This window comes from Centruroides sculpturatus, unplaced genomic scaffold, assembly GCF_000671375.1.
Source record: "Centruroides sculpturatus isolate CEXI.00-Female unplaced genomic scaffold, Cexi_2.0 scaffold838, whole genome shotgun sequence".
Lineage (NCBI taxonomy): Eukaryota > Metazoa > Arthropoda > Arachnida > Scorpiones > Buthidae > Centruroides > Centruroides sculpturatus.
The window spans coordinates 246,795-266,020 of record NW_019385059.1 but is presented as its reverse complement, the minus strand read 5'-3'; the positions used below and the strand labels follow the sequence as shown (position 1 = coordinate 266,020).

Here is a 19,226-nt window from a genome sequence, read left to right as displayed (position 1 = left end):
TAATTAAATATAAATATTTATTTTATTATTTATTTATGGTTTAAAGTTATATGAATATATTGAGAAAATAGATTAAGTTGGGTACTACCATAAATTTTAATAGAGATTTGATTTGTATACAAAGAAGATATAGGCTGTGCTTTTTTTTTGTTTGTTTTTTTTCTTTGTCACTACTGTTTTAGTAAGAAACACCATAATCCCTATTCGTTTATCCAGCACACTTGCATATGCACAGCATAATCACATCACTGTAATAAAAAAAGAATTCTTTTATTGTGTGGATATAAAAACATAGTAAATCAGAGTCTCAGTAGCTTAGAATCTTATCCACATTGCATTCTAGCAGGCCTATTTGCTTGACAAGTATAATGCTAAGGAGAAAAACTGCACAACTTGCTTCTAATTAACTTAGAACTGATGCAACTGGCATATAAATAACAACTACGTTCATTGGCTAAATAGGATTATAAATTAAAAATGCTTGGGTGTACTCTGTTTATCTGTTCTCTTAATGCCTTGGGTAGGTTGCCTAACTATATATAGATAAATTATCTATTTATCTATAATTATCTATTTATCTATTTATCTATATGTAATTTATCTATATATAGCTAGGGTTGCCAATCATCTGGTTTTGAACCAAAATGTCCTGATCTATGGGTCTTGTTGGTGTCCAATTGAGAGACAATTTGACAAGACCCATCCACATAATTTACTGTGATAATTTTCTAATCATTTTGATTATATTATTTATTTCTAAGTTTCTCCATACTGATTTGAGACAAGGTTTCATTATCTTTTGTAATGTAGAATGTGGATTATATGCTTTCTTGATGATTCTATATCAATACCATTCTGAGCAAATAGCACAACAACTTTAATATTTTTGGCGGTCACGTTTTTCCATTGTCAATAGATAAATTAATTGATTTACATTGCAATTACTTTCTTGTATCTGATGTCCATCCAAGTGTAGTGTATATAACAAGAAATAAAAAATAATTGGCTTTGTAATAACAATCTATTTCTTTAAAAATAAAACATTTCTTTCAAAAATATGCAGATGATGCTGAAAATTAATCAGTCAGATGTGATAATTAGCTCTGAATAAGAGTTAATTATCACATCTGACAAGCACTGCACAATTAATCATTAATTGTGCATTAATTGTACAAGCACTGCACAATTAATCATAGTTAATTGTGCAGTGCTTGTAAAGCACTGCACAATTAACTATGATTAAATTAAGCCCAGATAATACCCAACAAAGTGATGTTACATAAATTTTGGGTTCGACCAAGTGCTACACCTGGACTTGGATTGCAGTAAGAGTAATTCACGTGACTTAACAGGAAAGAGAAAAAAATGAAAGTCACAAGTATTCAATTAAACTAACAATAATATTTATTAAGTCAAATGCTAGTATAATATAACAAGAATAAATATGAACAAGATGAATTAGTACTAATAAAAGGCCATCAGTGGCCAAGTGGTTTTATTCCATCCATCCAGAGCTAAAATCCATGTGATTTTTGGCTCTTGGCTATCTGAAAGACTTGTTTACCATGATTCCATAACATCTCTGTCTGACCTTAAATACAGCATAGCATGCCATGTGCATAACATTCCAAGGCATACACTGCATGCAATCGTTGAACATGCTGTTTTACACTTTCAGATGGTAGCAGACAATGTTGGCCATCATGTTTTGAACATGTTTTGTTCACATTAGACAGATAACTTGTGTAGCTCATTGTTATGTTCTGTATGAAGCTCTGATATGCCCTCCATTGATAATTTTTGGAACTAATTTTTTGCTCTAGAAAAATTCCCATCATCTCGTTAAGGTATTCCCAAACTTTCATGATTTTCTGATGAATAGTTATTGCTTTAGCCAGCTGGGAAATATCATGATTAATTTGGGATGCCATGTATATTACAGGCTAACTGTCACCAAAAGAATGCCAGAAAATTCTCTAAGAATAGATCACCTCAGACTCAATGCTCTGCATTTAGGAGCATCACCCTGTCTGTTAAATCGTTGTCATCTTTTATCTGGTTCCACTCTATTGGATTTACATACTTAAACTAACAGTTACGTTTGTGACATAATTTGAAAAAGAAAGAATCTTTTCAAAAATTTATTATTTAAATTTTCCATTCGATTACACTTTGGCTCAGAAACTCGTTGACTCCTTTCTGAGATCATTGCCGGGGATGCCTTTTGAGATTAGGGCTGATTTGGGTTACGGGAGCAGTCACTTATATAAGTGATTCCATTTACATAAGTGACTGCTCCCGTAACCCAAATCGGCCCTAATCTGAAAAGGCATCCCCAGCAATTCATTTCTTTTAGTTTAATTTTGAATTTAGTTTGCATTTCGGACCTTTTTTTTTTCCTTTAAAAATAATAAAATGTCCCCAAAATTTAAATTATAATAATAACTGAAATAATGCCCCAAAACATAAAATAATGGTTTGACTTCAAATTCTTACAAGCTCAGTCATTAGTACTTTCTGAACTGGGAGTTAGGCTCTTGTGAATGCTCCTGCTGACTGAGTTTTTCAGTTATTTTCCAAAAAATCATAAAAAAATAATATATTGTGACATTTTGCGTTTTTTTTTGTACTTTTGTTAAAATGAAAAAATTAATGGAATAAACAATAAAAAAAAAGTCTGTTTTTAAAAAGTTACAACAAAATATCCTTTTTTAAATTTAAAAACTTGATATTATCAGATCACACATAAACTGGGATAAAAAAAAGAACTTCAAACAGTTTACTTGACACTTATTTTGGGGCTGACATAAGCTTTTGGTTTGCCACAAGCTTTTAGGGACTGTTTAAAGCACAATTCATTCTTTTGTAAAAGAAAGTTCAAATTACTTTTCAAATACAATTGAATTTCATAGAGTTTACAATAGTATGCTGTTTACATTGACGGAGTTTGAATCAGAATCGTTTTCTTTGATTTTGGTATCGGAAGTATATTTCTGATCGGGAATTGTCATTTATTAAATTTAAAGTTTTGTCAATCAATAAGTTTCTGTGTGCAGCCATTTTATAAAGCATGAAAATATTAAAAAATATGTGCCACTTGGCAGAAATGGTCATTTTTTTGTTAGATGTACTACCTATATTGACTGCAGACATGTAATTTAAGTTGTCTGGCTTCATAGAAAAACATTTAAAACCATGAATGGGTGAGACTTGTCTTTTAGAGGAAAACTAGCTTTGTGAGTGAGCCTTGGAATAAATGTGGCCAGATGTGTCATCTTGATAATTAACAATAATTATTCATTTAATGAATTTCTACTTTGAACATATTAGCCTATCTCCTACTCTTCACATACAGGTTCTGGAACTGGCATAACTAGCAACATTTAATTAATAGGTGAAATAGTATGGTATAAAACCTATTAATTTTTTATGCAAAATTTTATTAATTTATTAGGGCATTTAATGAATATAACTTATAACTGTACATCACTGATATGAATGGTAGAGCATAAACAAAGTTTTATTATAGTGTCTGATGGCAGAAGCAGGATTTCAAGCTGGAGGGATACAACTTTGAAGCATTGTATTCCTCTATTCACTTGGAACCCTTAGAAGTTTCTAAGTTTTTTATTGTATATAAACAAATTATATGAAGAAATAATTATAGAATCTATATATAGTAAGAGTCAAAAATAAATTGATCTTTTGGCACATGTTTTATTATATAACACAAATCCTTACACTACATCACCTTCATGGTTGGCTTTTTCCAGTCCTATATGCTTCTGCCAACATCTATAAAACTCATCAAAGCAGTTCCATAAGCCAGTTTTTTTTTTTAATGGATTTTGTCATTGCGGCTTCCACTCTGCCACTTATTGGAATCTGCACCACTTAGACTTGTCTTTCATTTAGGGAATGGAAAAGAGTCTGCAGCGATTAGTCCCATTAAAAAGATCAAAATGGGTTTCAGTGCCGTTTTGACAAATGATACGGATGCTGACGGAAGTGTATAGCTGCGTAAAGTGCTTTCAAGATGGTCTTTTGTAGATACTTGTATTATCATTAATAGTTATATTAAAAATTTAGTTTCTTTTTGATTCTGACACACACAGTAAAAACTTTGTTTTGGTTTTTCTTAACTTTGGGTAATCTAATGTATGATGATGATGATATGTGAACTTGTAAAAAATGAGAATTTATTAAAATAAATACAGTAAATGCAACAAAATGATGCAGCCGAACATAATAATTCAAAATGTATTTCTACAAAGAGCAAACTTATTTTCAATTTTAATATAATAAATTATATTTACATGATAGAAGAGGTGATAAATATCAGTAAATCTCTGTTTGATATTTAAAATAAATCTAGTACATTTATAATATTAAAATGAAAAAAATTTAATATTTTTGTGTTTGGTGGCCCAATCAAGAACCATATAGCATATCAAAATATATAACAATTGTCATCTCTATGAAATAAACTTGGCTAAGCAGCCTGTGGCAAAAGCATATAATATTGTAGTTTTAGCCTGTCAATAGTATTCCTTATGTTTGGAATTGACTTATTTGACAAGTTAAGATCTATATCAGACTTTTGAGTCAAACATCCTAGGTTTCTCATTTTGCAACCGCATTGCCATTCTCCTTATTACAAACATCCGACTGAAATAATGTATAATATATACAGGTATATATCACATCTCAAGCCATGGAATACATATAAGATAATATAAATATTATGAACATTTAACAACGATATTAAATTTGTTTTGTCTTTTTGAGCAGGAAAGAAGTGCCATCCGCTTCTAAAAAGAAAGGTAAAAAAGTTCGAAGCAGTTCCTTTGATTATTCAAGTAAGACAAATTTTTACATTTTATTTATATTTTTGGATTATGTTTAACACTTTTTATGGAATGCAGATGCTGGTGGAGATCTGCCACAAGAACATCAACAGATATTGGTCGGATCGTACGACAATGCAGATAACGTGTCCACAAAATCCAACAATAGCAGAGATGTCTTGCCGGATGATTCCTATCGGACTGATACTTTTGTTAAAATGAAACAATTAATGGAATAATNTCGCATTACCACATAATTTTATGCTGTTTTGTTTATTTAATTAACAAATTGATCATAATTAAATCAGCAGCAAATTTTTTTTCTAAATTGCTTGAATCTTCAGGAAGTTTTCTAGACACTCTTCTGAAGATTCTTTGGAAACAATATTTTTCATTAACCCTTAACTGGTTTCATGGGGGCCGCGCAGCCCCACGCGTCATATTTTTACGATTTTCTAAAAATCTAAGCATTGTGCGCAGCTGCCATTTTATGTAATCTCATTACGTTGCGACTCTTAGCGAGTGCCAAATGTTCGGCCCTGTAGCATTTACCAGGATGGAGCTACGTATCTTCTTGGGGCTGCGCAGCCACCACGATACCAGTTATGTTGGTTTTTTGTGGAAATGTTTTTTAATGCTTTTTTTATTTTTACAATTATTTTGTAAAGATATCTCAACCTTGCATCAAAAATTCAAAATGACTACCAAAGAATCATTCGAACTGCTCATATATGATGATAATATACAAATTGCTAGATCAAGCCAAAATCTCCTGAAAAGAGTATGTTGTCATTTTGTGCTGGAAAAAAAGATAGTAAATATGCTACTAAGTGCAACAGTTGTTTGAAATTTATTTGCAANCTAGAATATTGTTTTTATTACACCTTACTTTGTTTAGAACATTGTTTACATATCATTTATTTAATTTACCATTAAAACACGTTTTAAGTGTAAGTAAGTTTTGATAATGGATACTGTATTTGTATCTGAGTCAGAATAAAATTATTATTTGGGATATTTAGTTTGCAGTATCTTGAGTGATTATAATGTATTTGAAAAATTGACAAATATTAAGGAAAATTGAAGAAGTATCTTAGAATAATTTGCTTCTTTTTAATGAATAATCAATTTGTCGTGATTATGTCTTCGCATAACCATATAATTTTATGCTGTTTTGTTTATTTAATTAACAAATTGATCATAATTAAATCAGCAGCAAATTTTTTTTCTAAATTGCTTGAATCTTCAGGAAGTTTTCTAGACACTCTTCTGAAGATTCTTTGGAAACAATATTTTTCATTAAGAAAGATTGCCATTATGATAAAACTTGAATTTCTTTCTGAGAATTTATTTCATTTGTATTGAATTCATTTGTAGTAGAATAAATGATATGTATGCAAATATAATAAGTATTTAGTTAACAAAACTGTTAGAATATTTTACATCCTGTATCATAGTCATATTTTATAATTGCAACAGAGAAAAATATGCCAATTTTACAAGTAATTCCTTCCCAAATACAAAGTTTTTGTAAGTGCAAAATATTTGTATAATTTTATTATGGGTTTATGGTAGACTTTGATGGATACACACTTATCTTGTAAGCAGTAAATTGTTATAATTATGATTCAATAGTATCGTGGCAGTAATGCCATAGAACTATTTTTTTAGTAAAGAAAAAGTTACAGAATAAATGTACGAATCAAGAATAATGATTATGATGCATAATATAAGAGTCTATTTACTAGTAAACTAAGGAGAGATTTTGATTTATGATTATTTTTCTTTTAAAAGTAGAACTTTCTTTATGACAACCATTTACACTTGTAAGGATTGCTATAGTTTACTTTTATTCATTTTAGGTATGATATTATACTTAAAACTATTCCTGGATGCATAACCTTACTTTATGACACAAGTTATATGAAATACTATACAGTATGTACTTGATGATAACTCACCAAATAATGGTTTATCAGAAACCAGATGAATCATAAAAATGGATGCATTGCTGCTTAATAATGTAAATCAAACAGAAATTTTCATTTATTCTTTCTGATGACTGTACTAGTTAAAAATAATAAAGTTTAAATATGTACGGTGGATGTCACACCAACAATTGTTCTAACTCGAGAAAAATTCACACAAAAGGCATTAAGGAATGTTTTATTTTCCTGCAAGAACTTTTGACATTATTCTCAGGCACTAATAGAATCAAATAAGTTTTGAATGGATTTTTAAATTGAAACGATAACAGCATTAGCTGTTTGGAACATAACATAATAACTTTAAGAATAAGAAAATTTAAAACATTAATTTGAAAATCACGTAACATCAACATGCAATCAATCACCTTAATTCACAGAGAAGGTGGGGGTGTAGATATGGAGCTAATGTTGATGTTTTAACTGTTTGTATAAAACTAGTCCAAATTCTGGGCAATTCGAGGGTAGAGGAGTTGTATGGATATGCCACTACCTTGTGCAGTCCAAGGACTGGACAGTACTTTGTCCTTCTTCTCCGTTTTGTGGCCACCTCACAGCCCGGATTTGCTGAATATTCAGGCAAAATGCATTTTTCTTATTCATTGCTTCATGCCCAAGTCTGAGAAGACTCTTATGTAATGACAGAGATGCAGTTTCAACCCTGAAAAAATCGGGTGTATATTCTATTCCCTTGGAAAGCCCAATGTCAGGGCTAAACACCCATTATATAGGCTTGACCACCAGAATGCTAGCCAACTGCATATCTGAGCACCAGCATTCTGACGCGGTGAGGAATTGTGATACTGAACTGTCCAAGTTGCTTGTGCAGCACCACCACACCCCACTTTGGAATCGGGTAGCGATACTCAGGTGCTGTGAGGAAGGGGTCCTGGTATACATTTGGGAGGCCCTCTTCATCATGCTGCTCCATTACCCTCAAATTGCCCAGAATTTGGACTAGTTTATACAAACAGTTAAAACATCAACATTAGCTCTATATCTACCCCCCTGCCTTCTCTGCAAATTAAGGTGCATGCACATTGATGTTACATGATTTTCAAATTAATGTTTTAAATTTTCTTATTCTTAAAGTTGTTATGTTATGTTCCGAACAGCTAATGTCATTATCATTTCAATTCAAAAATCCATTCAAAATCTGTTCAATTCTATTACTGCCTGAGTATGACGTACGTTACTTCATTGAAACTGCTTGCAGGAAAATAAAACATTCCTTAATGCCTTTTGTATGAATTTTTTTCTTGAGTTATAATAACAAAGTTTTTAACAATAACTATACTTTTTAATTGTAAAAGTTTTTCATAACTTCAATACCTAGAAGAACTTACCTTAAAGAGAGGTTTTGATTATATTTTTGAAGTGTTATCATAGAAAGAATAAATTAAAAGTCTCTTATATTTTTCTGTACTTTTAAAATGACTAAGTTTTTATTGATTTCAGATTGACATCATCGGTCAGAATGAATGCCGAATATGCTGACGAAAATAAGAACAGTTCCGAATTATTTCAAGTCAATTCATCATCAGGTATAATAATGTTAAAACAATTTATCTATGTATTTGTCGAGTAACAAGTCACAGATATTATTTAAAATTTTATAAATAATTTGTTGCTTTTACAAGAATCAGATTTTATTTTTACTTCTTTTAATTAGATTCCGAAGCAAGCAGCGTCTGTACAGCTTTAGAAAATTATAATTCCGGTTCGTCCAGTAATATTTGTAGTAATTCTTTTTTAAGAAATGTGGAAAAAAGCACAAACAAAGAGGATAATGCCAACCCAAATACTAATTTACCGTACAAGCAAGCCGAATTGCTTCGCAACCTAGAAAATGAAGATAACGCCAACATGTCTTTCAGGTCGACTGAAAACAAGGATGACACGTCCAAACAAATTATTGACAACTTGATCAACATAAATCATGCGCTGAAGCTACATCTCGAGTTAAATGTGTTTGATATGGACGAAGAATTCAAGGTTGCTGCCGAGGTATGCAAATTAAAATTTAAATTGTCTTATGAAACACTATTAAATATGACTCAGTAGTTGATACTTTATATTATTTTCTTTGTATAACTTAGCAAATTTTACTAGTGATAAATACTGACATTTTGTAATTAGTTTTATAGTGTTGTGCAAATGAATTTATGATTGAAATTTTGTAACTCAGAAAAATTAAGACAAGCTGTAACTGGATAACCATGATGAATTTGTCCAGACAGATAATGGGGTGAAAATTAGTTCAAAAGTAGATATCAACAATTACTGCCCAATATTTGGACCAAATTTTTCACAAATTTTGAGGTTATGTATGAAAATGCAATTTTTAAACTTTTAAAAATATTAAACTACAAAGTAAAAAGTATGTTATAACTGGTTAAAATGAGGCATACAGGATGGTGTATATTAGAAAATTTTTTGATGCAAAATTCAAATGATAAAAATAAAAGTATTTTTCAAAAATGATTTCACTGGTTTAGAACAGGGTGACAAGTTCAAACTTTTAGGAATCTTTATATTATTCTGTATTGGGTTGGCAATCTATGGCATGCATGCTAAATGTGGCACGTGGGACGATTTCCAGTGGCGCACTAATTGAATAAAAATGTAGTAAAAATTATTAATTACACATTTAAATGGAAGCCATAGTTCATTGTAGGTCGTTTTACATAAAAAAACAAATCTCTTGCTTGTACATTTATATTACAGCACATGCATTTACGTTCCATGTTGCCATCTACGTGTTGTGCATACGTTTCATACATAAAAACATATTTCAATTAACAACTTAATTTCAAAATTATATATTTTGAAGTCTTATAACAGGACCAATTTTGATAATATATATAACAAAATTGGTAGAATCGTGTTGGCACCCAGAATAACACTATAACTTAGGTTTGGCACAACACTGCTGAAAGGTTACTGACCCCTGCTCTGTATTATACTATAAAAAAATAGATTTCTAAGAAGGAATCTGTCTTATTCTTGGCTGTTGATGGAGCGTTGGTGTTTTGTGCTAGGGTGTAAGATTTCAGAGTCTTTGGAATGACGTGGGCATTGGATCTATATCTGTGCACCTGCCTATTTAACCTGGCTTATCAAACCAAGTCAAAGGTCAAGGCAAGGCAAGCCAAGGCCAAACAGTCAAGACAAGGTTTACTAAGTTTCTCTATCTGAATGCTATCTCTGAATGGGCAATAATTGAGCTGCAAACCATCATAGTGGCATGCAGACTCTTGAGAAAATACAGGACAGAGTATTGGTACCACTAGATGATCTGTAGTGGGTTCTCATAAGTCTGAAGGAATTGATTTGAAGACTCAGACTTTCCCCGAAGGTGATGTCAGAGACTATCCCTAAAGACACAAGAAATGGATATTCTGTTAATATTAAATAGAAGTTTTTAATGTGAGATATAGAGTAAAGATTGCTACAGGTGATATAAATGCACTCACTATTTCTGTCTGTTTTTTGAGCAGAGGCAACTATGGTGATTTTTCTTAGTAAAATAGCATGAAAAAAAGCAATTATTGTTATAAATAGAGAAACATTTTCCAATTCTAGAAAACTTGGTAATTTTTTACTATTCAGAATGCATTTTCCTTCAACCTTTAGAAGTCAGTTTACTCTGATAGCCTGTTTTTGCTTCAGGCTTTGAATAATGGGTATCACAGAGATCATCTGGTACTGAGGGTGAAGCATAAACAAATTCTATGCTCTGCAATGGGTTTGAGGTCCGTTTGAATCTTGGGCAATAACCGTGCAGATCACCTGGCCAAAGAGGCAGACAAGGGTTATGACAGACAGATAATCCAGTTATTGGTTGTGTCAAAGGTACCCTCTACTGTAATGATCAATTATAAACTGTCAGGAAAAGTGGACTACTATTACAGTTGTAGTAATATTCAACCTATGTTTTTATGCCTGGCCAAATTTCTGTAAGTGGTTAATGATGCAGGTCCTGACAGGTCAAAGAAAATTCCCCATTTCAAGTCCAAATTTCAGCAAGGGGATGGTTGCTCATGTGGATATGTGTGACACAATGTACATGACTGTTTTCTCAATGTAGACTTTTGTAGAAGGACCAGACACAACTTGGTTGTATCCCTCTAAGTATTTAGAATTCTTGAACAAATACAGGGAACCTGGAGACTTTAAAGGAGTTGATTGTAGTATTTGGTCTTTTAGATCTCTAGCTTGGTGGACCCATCCAAATAGGTTGAAATTTTACTGTTTGTTATGATTATTGTCAAACTTTAGAACAATACAGTGCTAGAGTAGTCTAAATATCATACAACTGCATACAATGTAGGTAAGTTGTGAGAGTTAGACTGAGCAAGGCAAGGACGACCTGGATTCATACTTGGGCTTGAGTCCACTTAAGAGTATTCTTGGTCTGACTTTGTTCTGAGGTCCCACTGGCACATGGGAACTCACCTGCTAATGATTAAGCTTCCATACATTACTCTGTAGGAAATGATAGAAACTGTAGTGCCATTTGATGGAGCAGAGTAACTTTCACAGAGATACCATATTAGGCACAGTGTTGCCAAACTCCTTGTTGCTACTTTTATATTTTTTTATCCTAGTTCTTGCAAGTTCTACTTTTGTTCCATTAATAAATACATGCAATCCAACCTTTGCCATCTGACTTACAATGAAAAGTTGTTCATCATCTGACACTTGTTATCATTGCAATCATTGCAGGTTGGCACTTACAGGTGAAGACAGGGAACAACTTTGTTCTCTACCACTCATAATAAATTGTGGAGGTCTGAGTTTGATTCTTGATTCCAAGTGATCAGCTGGCAAACAGCAGGATTTGAAAGGCATCAGTGCATCTATGAAAAATACTTTATTAACTTGCATGATATTGTAATTGAAATCATATTCAGCATAAATAATGTAGATTTTTAATAAAGTATTTCTTTTCTAATAAAAATACTGTATTTAAAAAACAATGACATAATGACAAAAACATATTTCTTTTCTCTTTTAGGTTTTTATGATGATGCATAATTCGATGACAACAATTATGGGATTATTAGTACTCTCTTCCAAAAAAATATATTTCTTGAAGCTGGGAGAGAACTTTAGGTAACAATTAAAAATTTATTAGCTAAAATTGAATTATAAATTAAAGCTTTACTAATACATAATATTCCTCATTTAGAGACGAACCCAAAAATTGTGTCACCGTGATGGAAAAGAAAAATCTGAATCAACTCAACTCGGTGAATATACTTCTGGGAAATCAAGGTTTCACTCTGAACTGGAGCACGGAGAAATATCACACCTGTCTCTTTAAGGATGCCGATCATTGCAATTGTTTTGTGACATACTTTACAGGTAATTAATACTTAACGATCAAACAAACGTAGGACTTGTTCGAAATTGTGTAGAACAACTCATCAGGAGTTTGGTAACACGCAAATCAAACTTGGCGAGATCATAAACTGGCCACTTATTGCACTGCCAGCTCACAGTTGTAAAGTTTCACTTAGCATTACTTCTCACAAGTTCATATTCTGCAAAAGAATAATAATAATAGGGCTGTTTTATTTTTTGTGTATGAACTGAAAATACATATAAAAGTAATTAGTTTTGATTTGATTGGTGTGACCAAGCCAAATTGACAAAATACTGTTTGATCAAACTAATATTAGAAATTCGCTACGAGATGCACAGTGACAAAACTATGGAAAATCTTATAGAACTAGAACAATGGAATAGTTTTAGTACTCAAAATTTTTTATTTTAGCAAATGTGGAATCAGCTTGAGTAAATGTGTAAACAAGGTTCAGTTTTTATTTAATGTTAATATTGAATTTATTAGATTAGATGAAATTACTATCTGATATCTAAAGTAATTAATTAAAATAAAATTTAAGTAAATAATTAAAAGACGTCAATTTTACACATTAATAAAGATTTCATAGAAGAGAGCAAGTGTGCGTGTCCGATGTTCCGTACTTCTGCAGAAACAAATTTGCAGCAAGTGGTTCGAGAAGTCTTCCTGGCCGGACTGGGCGACAAAAAGTATCTGCCTGACGACGTGGACCTGGAAGTTTTGATGTTTCTTTTGATCGAGAGTTGCTCTTTAGATAAAGGTGAGAACTAATATTTTTAAGTTGCATTTTAATAATAAGTATAGTGTATTGTTTTTGTTTTATTGAAGAAACAATAATAATGACTGGATGATTCATAGAGTTTGAAAATAAGTACAGTATATATGCTACTCTATTCAAGCTTAATTGAATTTTTTTCATGCTTGTCTTTTATACTTAAAAGTTTTAGTGACTATTCCATTTTGTAAAATTGCTCGATCACTGACATGATTGTTATTGGATTTGCATCATCAATTTTGCTTCCAGATACACATATCTATATACCTATATATAAACTCATATTCATACTCTCTACATTTATTTGCTCGCTCACTCATTCTTGAATTTGTATTTTCTCTAGAACTTGGTGCATTTTAAACAATTTTTGAAATATCCTGAATATTATTTCAGTTTTATAATTTTTATGATGATGAGAAAAAATGAAATTTTATTTTTTTGCAAAGAAATTGAACTGTAAAATTCTTTAAAATATAAATTATAAATGAAAATATGTATAATATGAAGAAGATAAAATGCAAAAGTCAATAGTTTATTATTATTTTTTTAACTTCTACTCTAAGGGCACTAAGTAAATTTTTTCTCATCCGCCAAAATCTACATTCTCTACAATGACAGATGGCTCAACATATTTTGGCCAAACAACTCACAAAACTTTCGGGTTCCAACCCGTCACTCCACGATCCAATGTTTTCAATGCCTCGGTCATTAGGTTGCCCGTGTTTTAATATTACATTGGGTGATCGATTGTAAAGTTTACTCGTGAGAAATAAAATTGGCAATGTCATAAACTGGTTGTATTTGCTAATGTCCAGCTATACATCGTAAGAAACATTTAAACCTTTAATACTTATTTATCATGGATTTGAGGAATAGCATTTCAGACTTTAAATTGGTCGTTCCCAACATTTTTGGACTCGTGACCTGCTCGAAAAATGACGTAAAGTTTGTGGCACACTTCATTATTAGATATTACGGAACTGGCCAACAAGTTTATGGTGAAATTACTTTCAGTATTTTATTATTTGTGTTACTACCAATATTAAACCTAGGCTGTCATTCTTTTTTTCAATATTTTATCACGTTTTTATTTTTTAAGCTGAGACTTCTTTTAATCATCTACTTTATTTACTGCTTCAGCCAGTGTTTTTTATATTGGTTTTACTCGGGGATTTTGGCTATGTGGACACTTACATAAGTTATATTTTTTATTTGTTTATAATTGAAGTCAATAACAATCTCTGTAGTTATCCTGCCATTAAGCAATAACATCTGAGTAATTATTAACTATATATAATTATAATAATAATGATCAATTAATGTAAGTAATTTATTGAAAATCCATTTTAAGTTGTAAGTGTGGAGACTGGTTGATAACTGTTGAACTAGAGTGGCATGTGATGAGCCAGTCAGACCTATTCAATTATTGGCAAGTAAACTTTTCATTCGATGCCCTGCATATCAGTGAACAAGCTCTATTAAATTTATATGCATCAATGTCCTTAATTTAAACAAAGTATTCTTTCAATCACCATAACAGTATATTTCTATTAACTCCTTTGATACCCTTGTTCCGATTCAAATGCAACTAAGAAATCCACAAAAATTTATGTTTTATATGAAATAATTATTTCCACTTAAACGGGAATCGGACATCCAAAAAAATTGCCGGAAAATAATTCCCGCGAAATAAAAAAACCCCTCCAAAATTGTTTTTACAAAAAAAGTATATAAAAAAAATAAAAATAATTTAAAATAAATGCTTTTATTTGAAAAATATAGCTGTAAGGATTGGTTATTTTTTCGTTTAACAAGGCGTGAAATTTCACTGGCGCAGTCTACATTGTTTACAAACTGGTCAACCTCCAGAACAGCTGAAGTCTGCTTTCCCGGGTAGTTCTCACGTACCCTTCAGGGGAATATTGGTTTAAAATGGGAGGGGAGCTAACTTACCGCATCTGTTCAAATATAACACAATATTGTCGATTTTTATGCTATTAAATTACCAGGGGACCGAAAAAAAGGTATGGGGAAAAAATTCTACTGAACAAAAAACAAAAAACCTGCCTATGTTCATAAAAAACATCCAATAGCGTTTTAAAAAATTTTACCGAAGTCAAATCGGTGAAATAGAAGTTTAGAACGATTTAATTAATTTGATTAAAAAACTCCCATAAAAACAATAGCGCGATTAATTACCTAATTAATAAATCGTCATAAAATATTCTCGCGGCAAAAATAATTCATGAAATTTGCACAGATCATAGATAACGATGTGTATATGCTGATCCATATATTTTCGGAAAAGTTATGTCAAGGCTTTTAATGGAGCCTTAAAGTCCATGCCCGAGATATCTCGGGATATAGACTGCGCATTTGCACTCGCAGCCCCGAGATATCTCGGGTTTAACAATTTTCGATTTTGACGTTCCGTCGTCTGTGTCCTCTGCCCCGTAGTAGGCTATATTGAATCATTGTTCTGTTCTTACATTGTTCTTACGTACAGATCTATCCAAAATGGCAGAATTTTGGTTGGCCGCGTAGCAAAAACGTTGGGAGAAACGACTGCGATAATCTTACATCCAGTATTTGGCTGTGTATAAACGTAATAGTATACGTAAATACTGTCTGTTTGCAGATGGCAATCATCCAGTGGCCATCGTTGCCAGTTCTACGGAAATCTGCTTAACGCAAATCCTGTTTGCCAAGTGGACCAAGTCGACCAAATCCTTTTGTCCGGTGGAACGTTACAGACCGGTGGCCAAGCAGAAAATCATAAATATCGTTTCTCTGGTAAGCGAGTTTGCAACTGGGCGAAACCCGTAGAGTCCGAGTCTTTCATTTTTCTTTCTTTCTTCTCAGCATCTGTGTTTGGATACGTGCAAGGTAGGTCTTCATTTTCTGGACGAAGACGCCAACGACGAGTTCTGTTGGTCGCTCAGGACCAAAACCCGTACCACCCTTTATTCCCTCTTCAACACCGTCAAGGAATTGTGGGAGAAACAATTCGGAATCGAACTGATATGCACCGAGGATTGTAAATACAATTCGGAAACGACCAAAGAAGAAGCGGCAACGAAATTTGTATTATAAAACTTTGTATTAAATACACAAAACTAATTTAATAACCACTGTAACAGGGATTGTAACCCGGAATGAATAAAGTTTCCTCCTTTTGTACTTAGAAACGTCTTTATCTTCTACCCGCGACTGGACAAAGTATTGTAATTTTCATCTTTTGCAAGTTTTGACCCGCGTGTCTACTTTATTTATTTTATAAATACTGGGAAGCGAGAGGGGCTGCACAATGTCTTAAATTTACCACTATCTACGATCTTAATAGACATAAGAACCAGATACATTGGAGACAGAGGGACTCCTATTACTAAGTGTTCGTGTTTTTCAAAACACACGTAGTCGACTGTATAGTAAAATACTAACAACACGCTGTATTTTATATTAATTACTGCCCATCTTGCCCACGGTTGGCCACGAATTCTGCCGCCGGCTAGAGGCACCGAAATATAGTGCAGCGAACTAGTTTTAAATTCGTCGTCGTCGATAATTCTATATAATTTTTTCGAATATATAAAATACAGTAGAGTGTCGATTATCCGAATCAATTGGGGACTGGTTGTTCGGAAGACCGATGTTTCGGATAACCGATTATGTACGAAAAAATATATTAATTTATCCCATCTTGACATTTTTCTCCGTTGCGTGTCGCTTCGCGTTGAATTTTCGTCGATGTTAAGCCCAACGAAGACTATTGTATCGTTAAAAATTATTTTTTTATTTTGTACGAACAAAATAAATACAGTAAAACCTGTCTATGGAGACCACCCACGGTTCCTTCAAAAAGTGGTCTTTTAGACAGGTGGTCGTCCAATACAGATGGTGCCGTAATACCGTATTTCCGTACGTATTTTGAGCACTTTAGCCATTTCTACTAAGCAAAACTCGAGGTGAGCAAAAATAAGCGAATTTTTTCAACGATAGGGCTATATTGGTATTGTATTTTATTCTTATCGGATAACAACGATTTACAGGAGTCGTCATGATATTATAAGACAGATTTAACACCATTATTTTAAAGATTAATACAATACTCGCATTTTCTCGATTATAATGCACACTTTCTTTTTTCCGACTTAATTAATTCGACTCGGTTCTTTTCGTTCTCTCCTCAGTTACGTGTATTACGTCATCAATATACAAGCGCGTCCTATCTCTCCATCACTTTGCTTTTGGTTTTCGTTAGTTTAATCTTATTTTAACTTTAAAAATACTGTATTTTTTAATATTTAATATTTTCTTAATTAATTAAGTACAATAAGAAAAATTATTAATTAATAATAAAACGATTTTATTATTTTTTCTCATTATACGATTTCATTACAATCGCGGAATCGAAAAAGGAAGTAAAACTGATTTTTGCATTAATGCGTTTATTGTTTTTTGAATATTTTGCCTGCGAAAATTACTTGGATATTATTTTTCTAAAAATATCGTGGAAATAAGGTAGGTTGATACAGAAACTATTTATCGCACGTGTACTGTATATGAGCTTCAAAATAAATAAATAAAAATAGATTTTATCAAACGATGAGATCAGCCGATTAATTGTATCGTGTACAATATTTTACACCCCCAAGGAAAATACTGTAGGTCTAGGGTAAAATAAATTTTGTTTTCCCACAGTTAAACTTCGCCGCTAATTGCTGTTGTGATAACTTTAATACGATCTTCTAACGACAGCACTTTGCATTTCGGACATTTTCCAACAAACTGAAATGAATTTCCTTTGTTGCTAGACTAATTTATTAACACCTGCACCTAATTTCGAGGGTGGGAGAAGTGCCCGGGATGGGTTCGAATGAGAGTTTAGACTAATTCATTATATTAGGAGGTGGAAACGTTGTTGAGTTGGGTTCGTACAATAGTTTAGACCAGCTACATTCGCGAAAGTGGTCGCTTATTACAGGTGTTGTATGTTGTTTCGGACCAAAAATCGATGCCCGCGGTCGCGTTACACAGGTGGTCGTTTAATACAGGTAACTTATACGAAGACTCTATGGGTAAACTATTCCGTGCCAGAAATTTTTGCCCGTTTTGACAGGTGCCCGTCGAATGCGGGTGGTCGCCTAAGCAGTTTTCACTGTATATTGAAAAATATAAAAACAATAAAAAAATTATACGTCAGAAGTTAATTTAGTATCAAAAACGTAAAATATTTGAGTAGCCCGAGACATAGTCAAAGATTGCAGCGCCACAGCACTGGCAAAAAATTGAATTTGCCGACTGGAATTCTTTCAGATGATTGACTTTCAGATAATCGACGCTCTACTGTAATAAGTTTAAAAATGATCTTTTCATAGAAAATGAAATATTCCACTTATGTTTTTACGTTTTATTTTATTTGCGAAAACATTTTTTTTAATTTAAATACTATCGTAACGAGAAATAAAATGCGAGACAACAATCGAAATAAAAATTTTTTTTCACAAAAAAAATCGTCCGTTTACAAAATAGCGAAACCGAGCGTGCGCGAAGCGACGGTATCGTCTGGTAAAGTAAATACGAGTAAGTTGGAACTTTTATAATTATTTATTCGGAAAATAATAATAAACGTAGCCGCTGCGATAAACGGGGGCCAATATTGAAGAAAACGACGGTTTAACCATTTTAACTCGTCCTTCTCGTATATGAAAATAATATCCCCGTCTTATCCCGCGGGTGGGGCGAGATGGCGCATTTACGTATAATTTTAAAATATTAAATTTTCTTGTTTTTCAAAAATCAANCCCGTCTTACCCCGCGGGTGGGGCGAGATGGCGCATTTACGTATAATTTTAAAATATTAAATTTTCTCCTTTTTCAAAAATTAAATTTTGTGTTTTATATTACCAAATGTTGTAGTTGCCGAGAATAAAAAAAATTATCGTTCTCGTCCAAGTGGTTGTCCTCTTATGACTTTTCAAACCTTAACGTCCTCGTCCTGCCCACCTTCCCCTAATTATTTCAAACGTAAGAACTATCGAAAGTTCTATCAAAAAAGTATTTATAAATAATTTTAATCTATCAATTAGCTTTTAATCAGTTAAGTGTATGGCTGTAACTACTTAACCAGTGTTTTTTTTACTCTTTTCGCCCCGTGGGCGCTAAGAGGGCCTCTTAAAGCGGGCTCATTACGGGTTCGGCCGGGCCCGCGATGGGGCGGCCTGATGGTAAGGGACGGGGCCCGACGT

General features: G+C 32.6%; 2 protein-coding genes across 2 annotated transcripts in view; both read left to right on the top strand.

Annotated features, from left to right (window-relative positions):
• Positions 1-5,086, top strand: part of LOC111634085 — a 32,628-nt gene extending 27,542 nt beyond the window's left edge. Inside the window, exons 8-9 of the mRNA XM_023378761.1 lie at positions 4,792-4,859; positions 4,926-5,086. Of these exons, the coding sequence (XP_023234529.1) occupies positions 4,792-4,859; positions 4,926-5,086 (229 nt within the window). The remainder of the gene's footprint in view (positions 1-4,791; positions 4,860-4,925) is intronic.
• A 1,749-nt stretch (positions 5,087-6,835) lies between these two features.
• On the top strand, positions 6,836-16,144 carry LOC111634094. The gene is made up of 8 exons (XM_023378773.1): positions 6,836-6,870; positions 8,291-8,376; positions 8,505-8,839; positions 11,853-11,950; positions 12,027-12,202; positions 12,784-12,963; positions 15,617-15,771; positions 15,841-16,144. Exons 1-8 carry the CDS (start codon positions 6,851-6,853, stop codon positions 16,069-16,071), a joined length of 1,281 nt encoding a protein of 426 aa, XP_023234541.1. The 5' UTR covers positions 6,836-6,850; the 3' UTR covers positions 16,072-16,144.
• Positions 16,145-19,226: the final 3,082 nt, after the last annotated feature.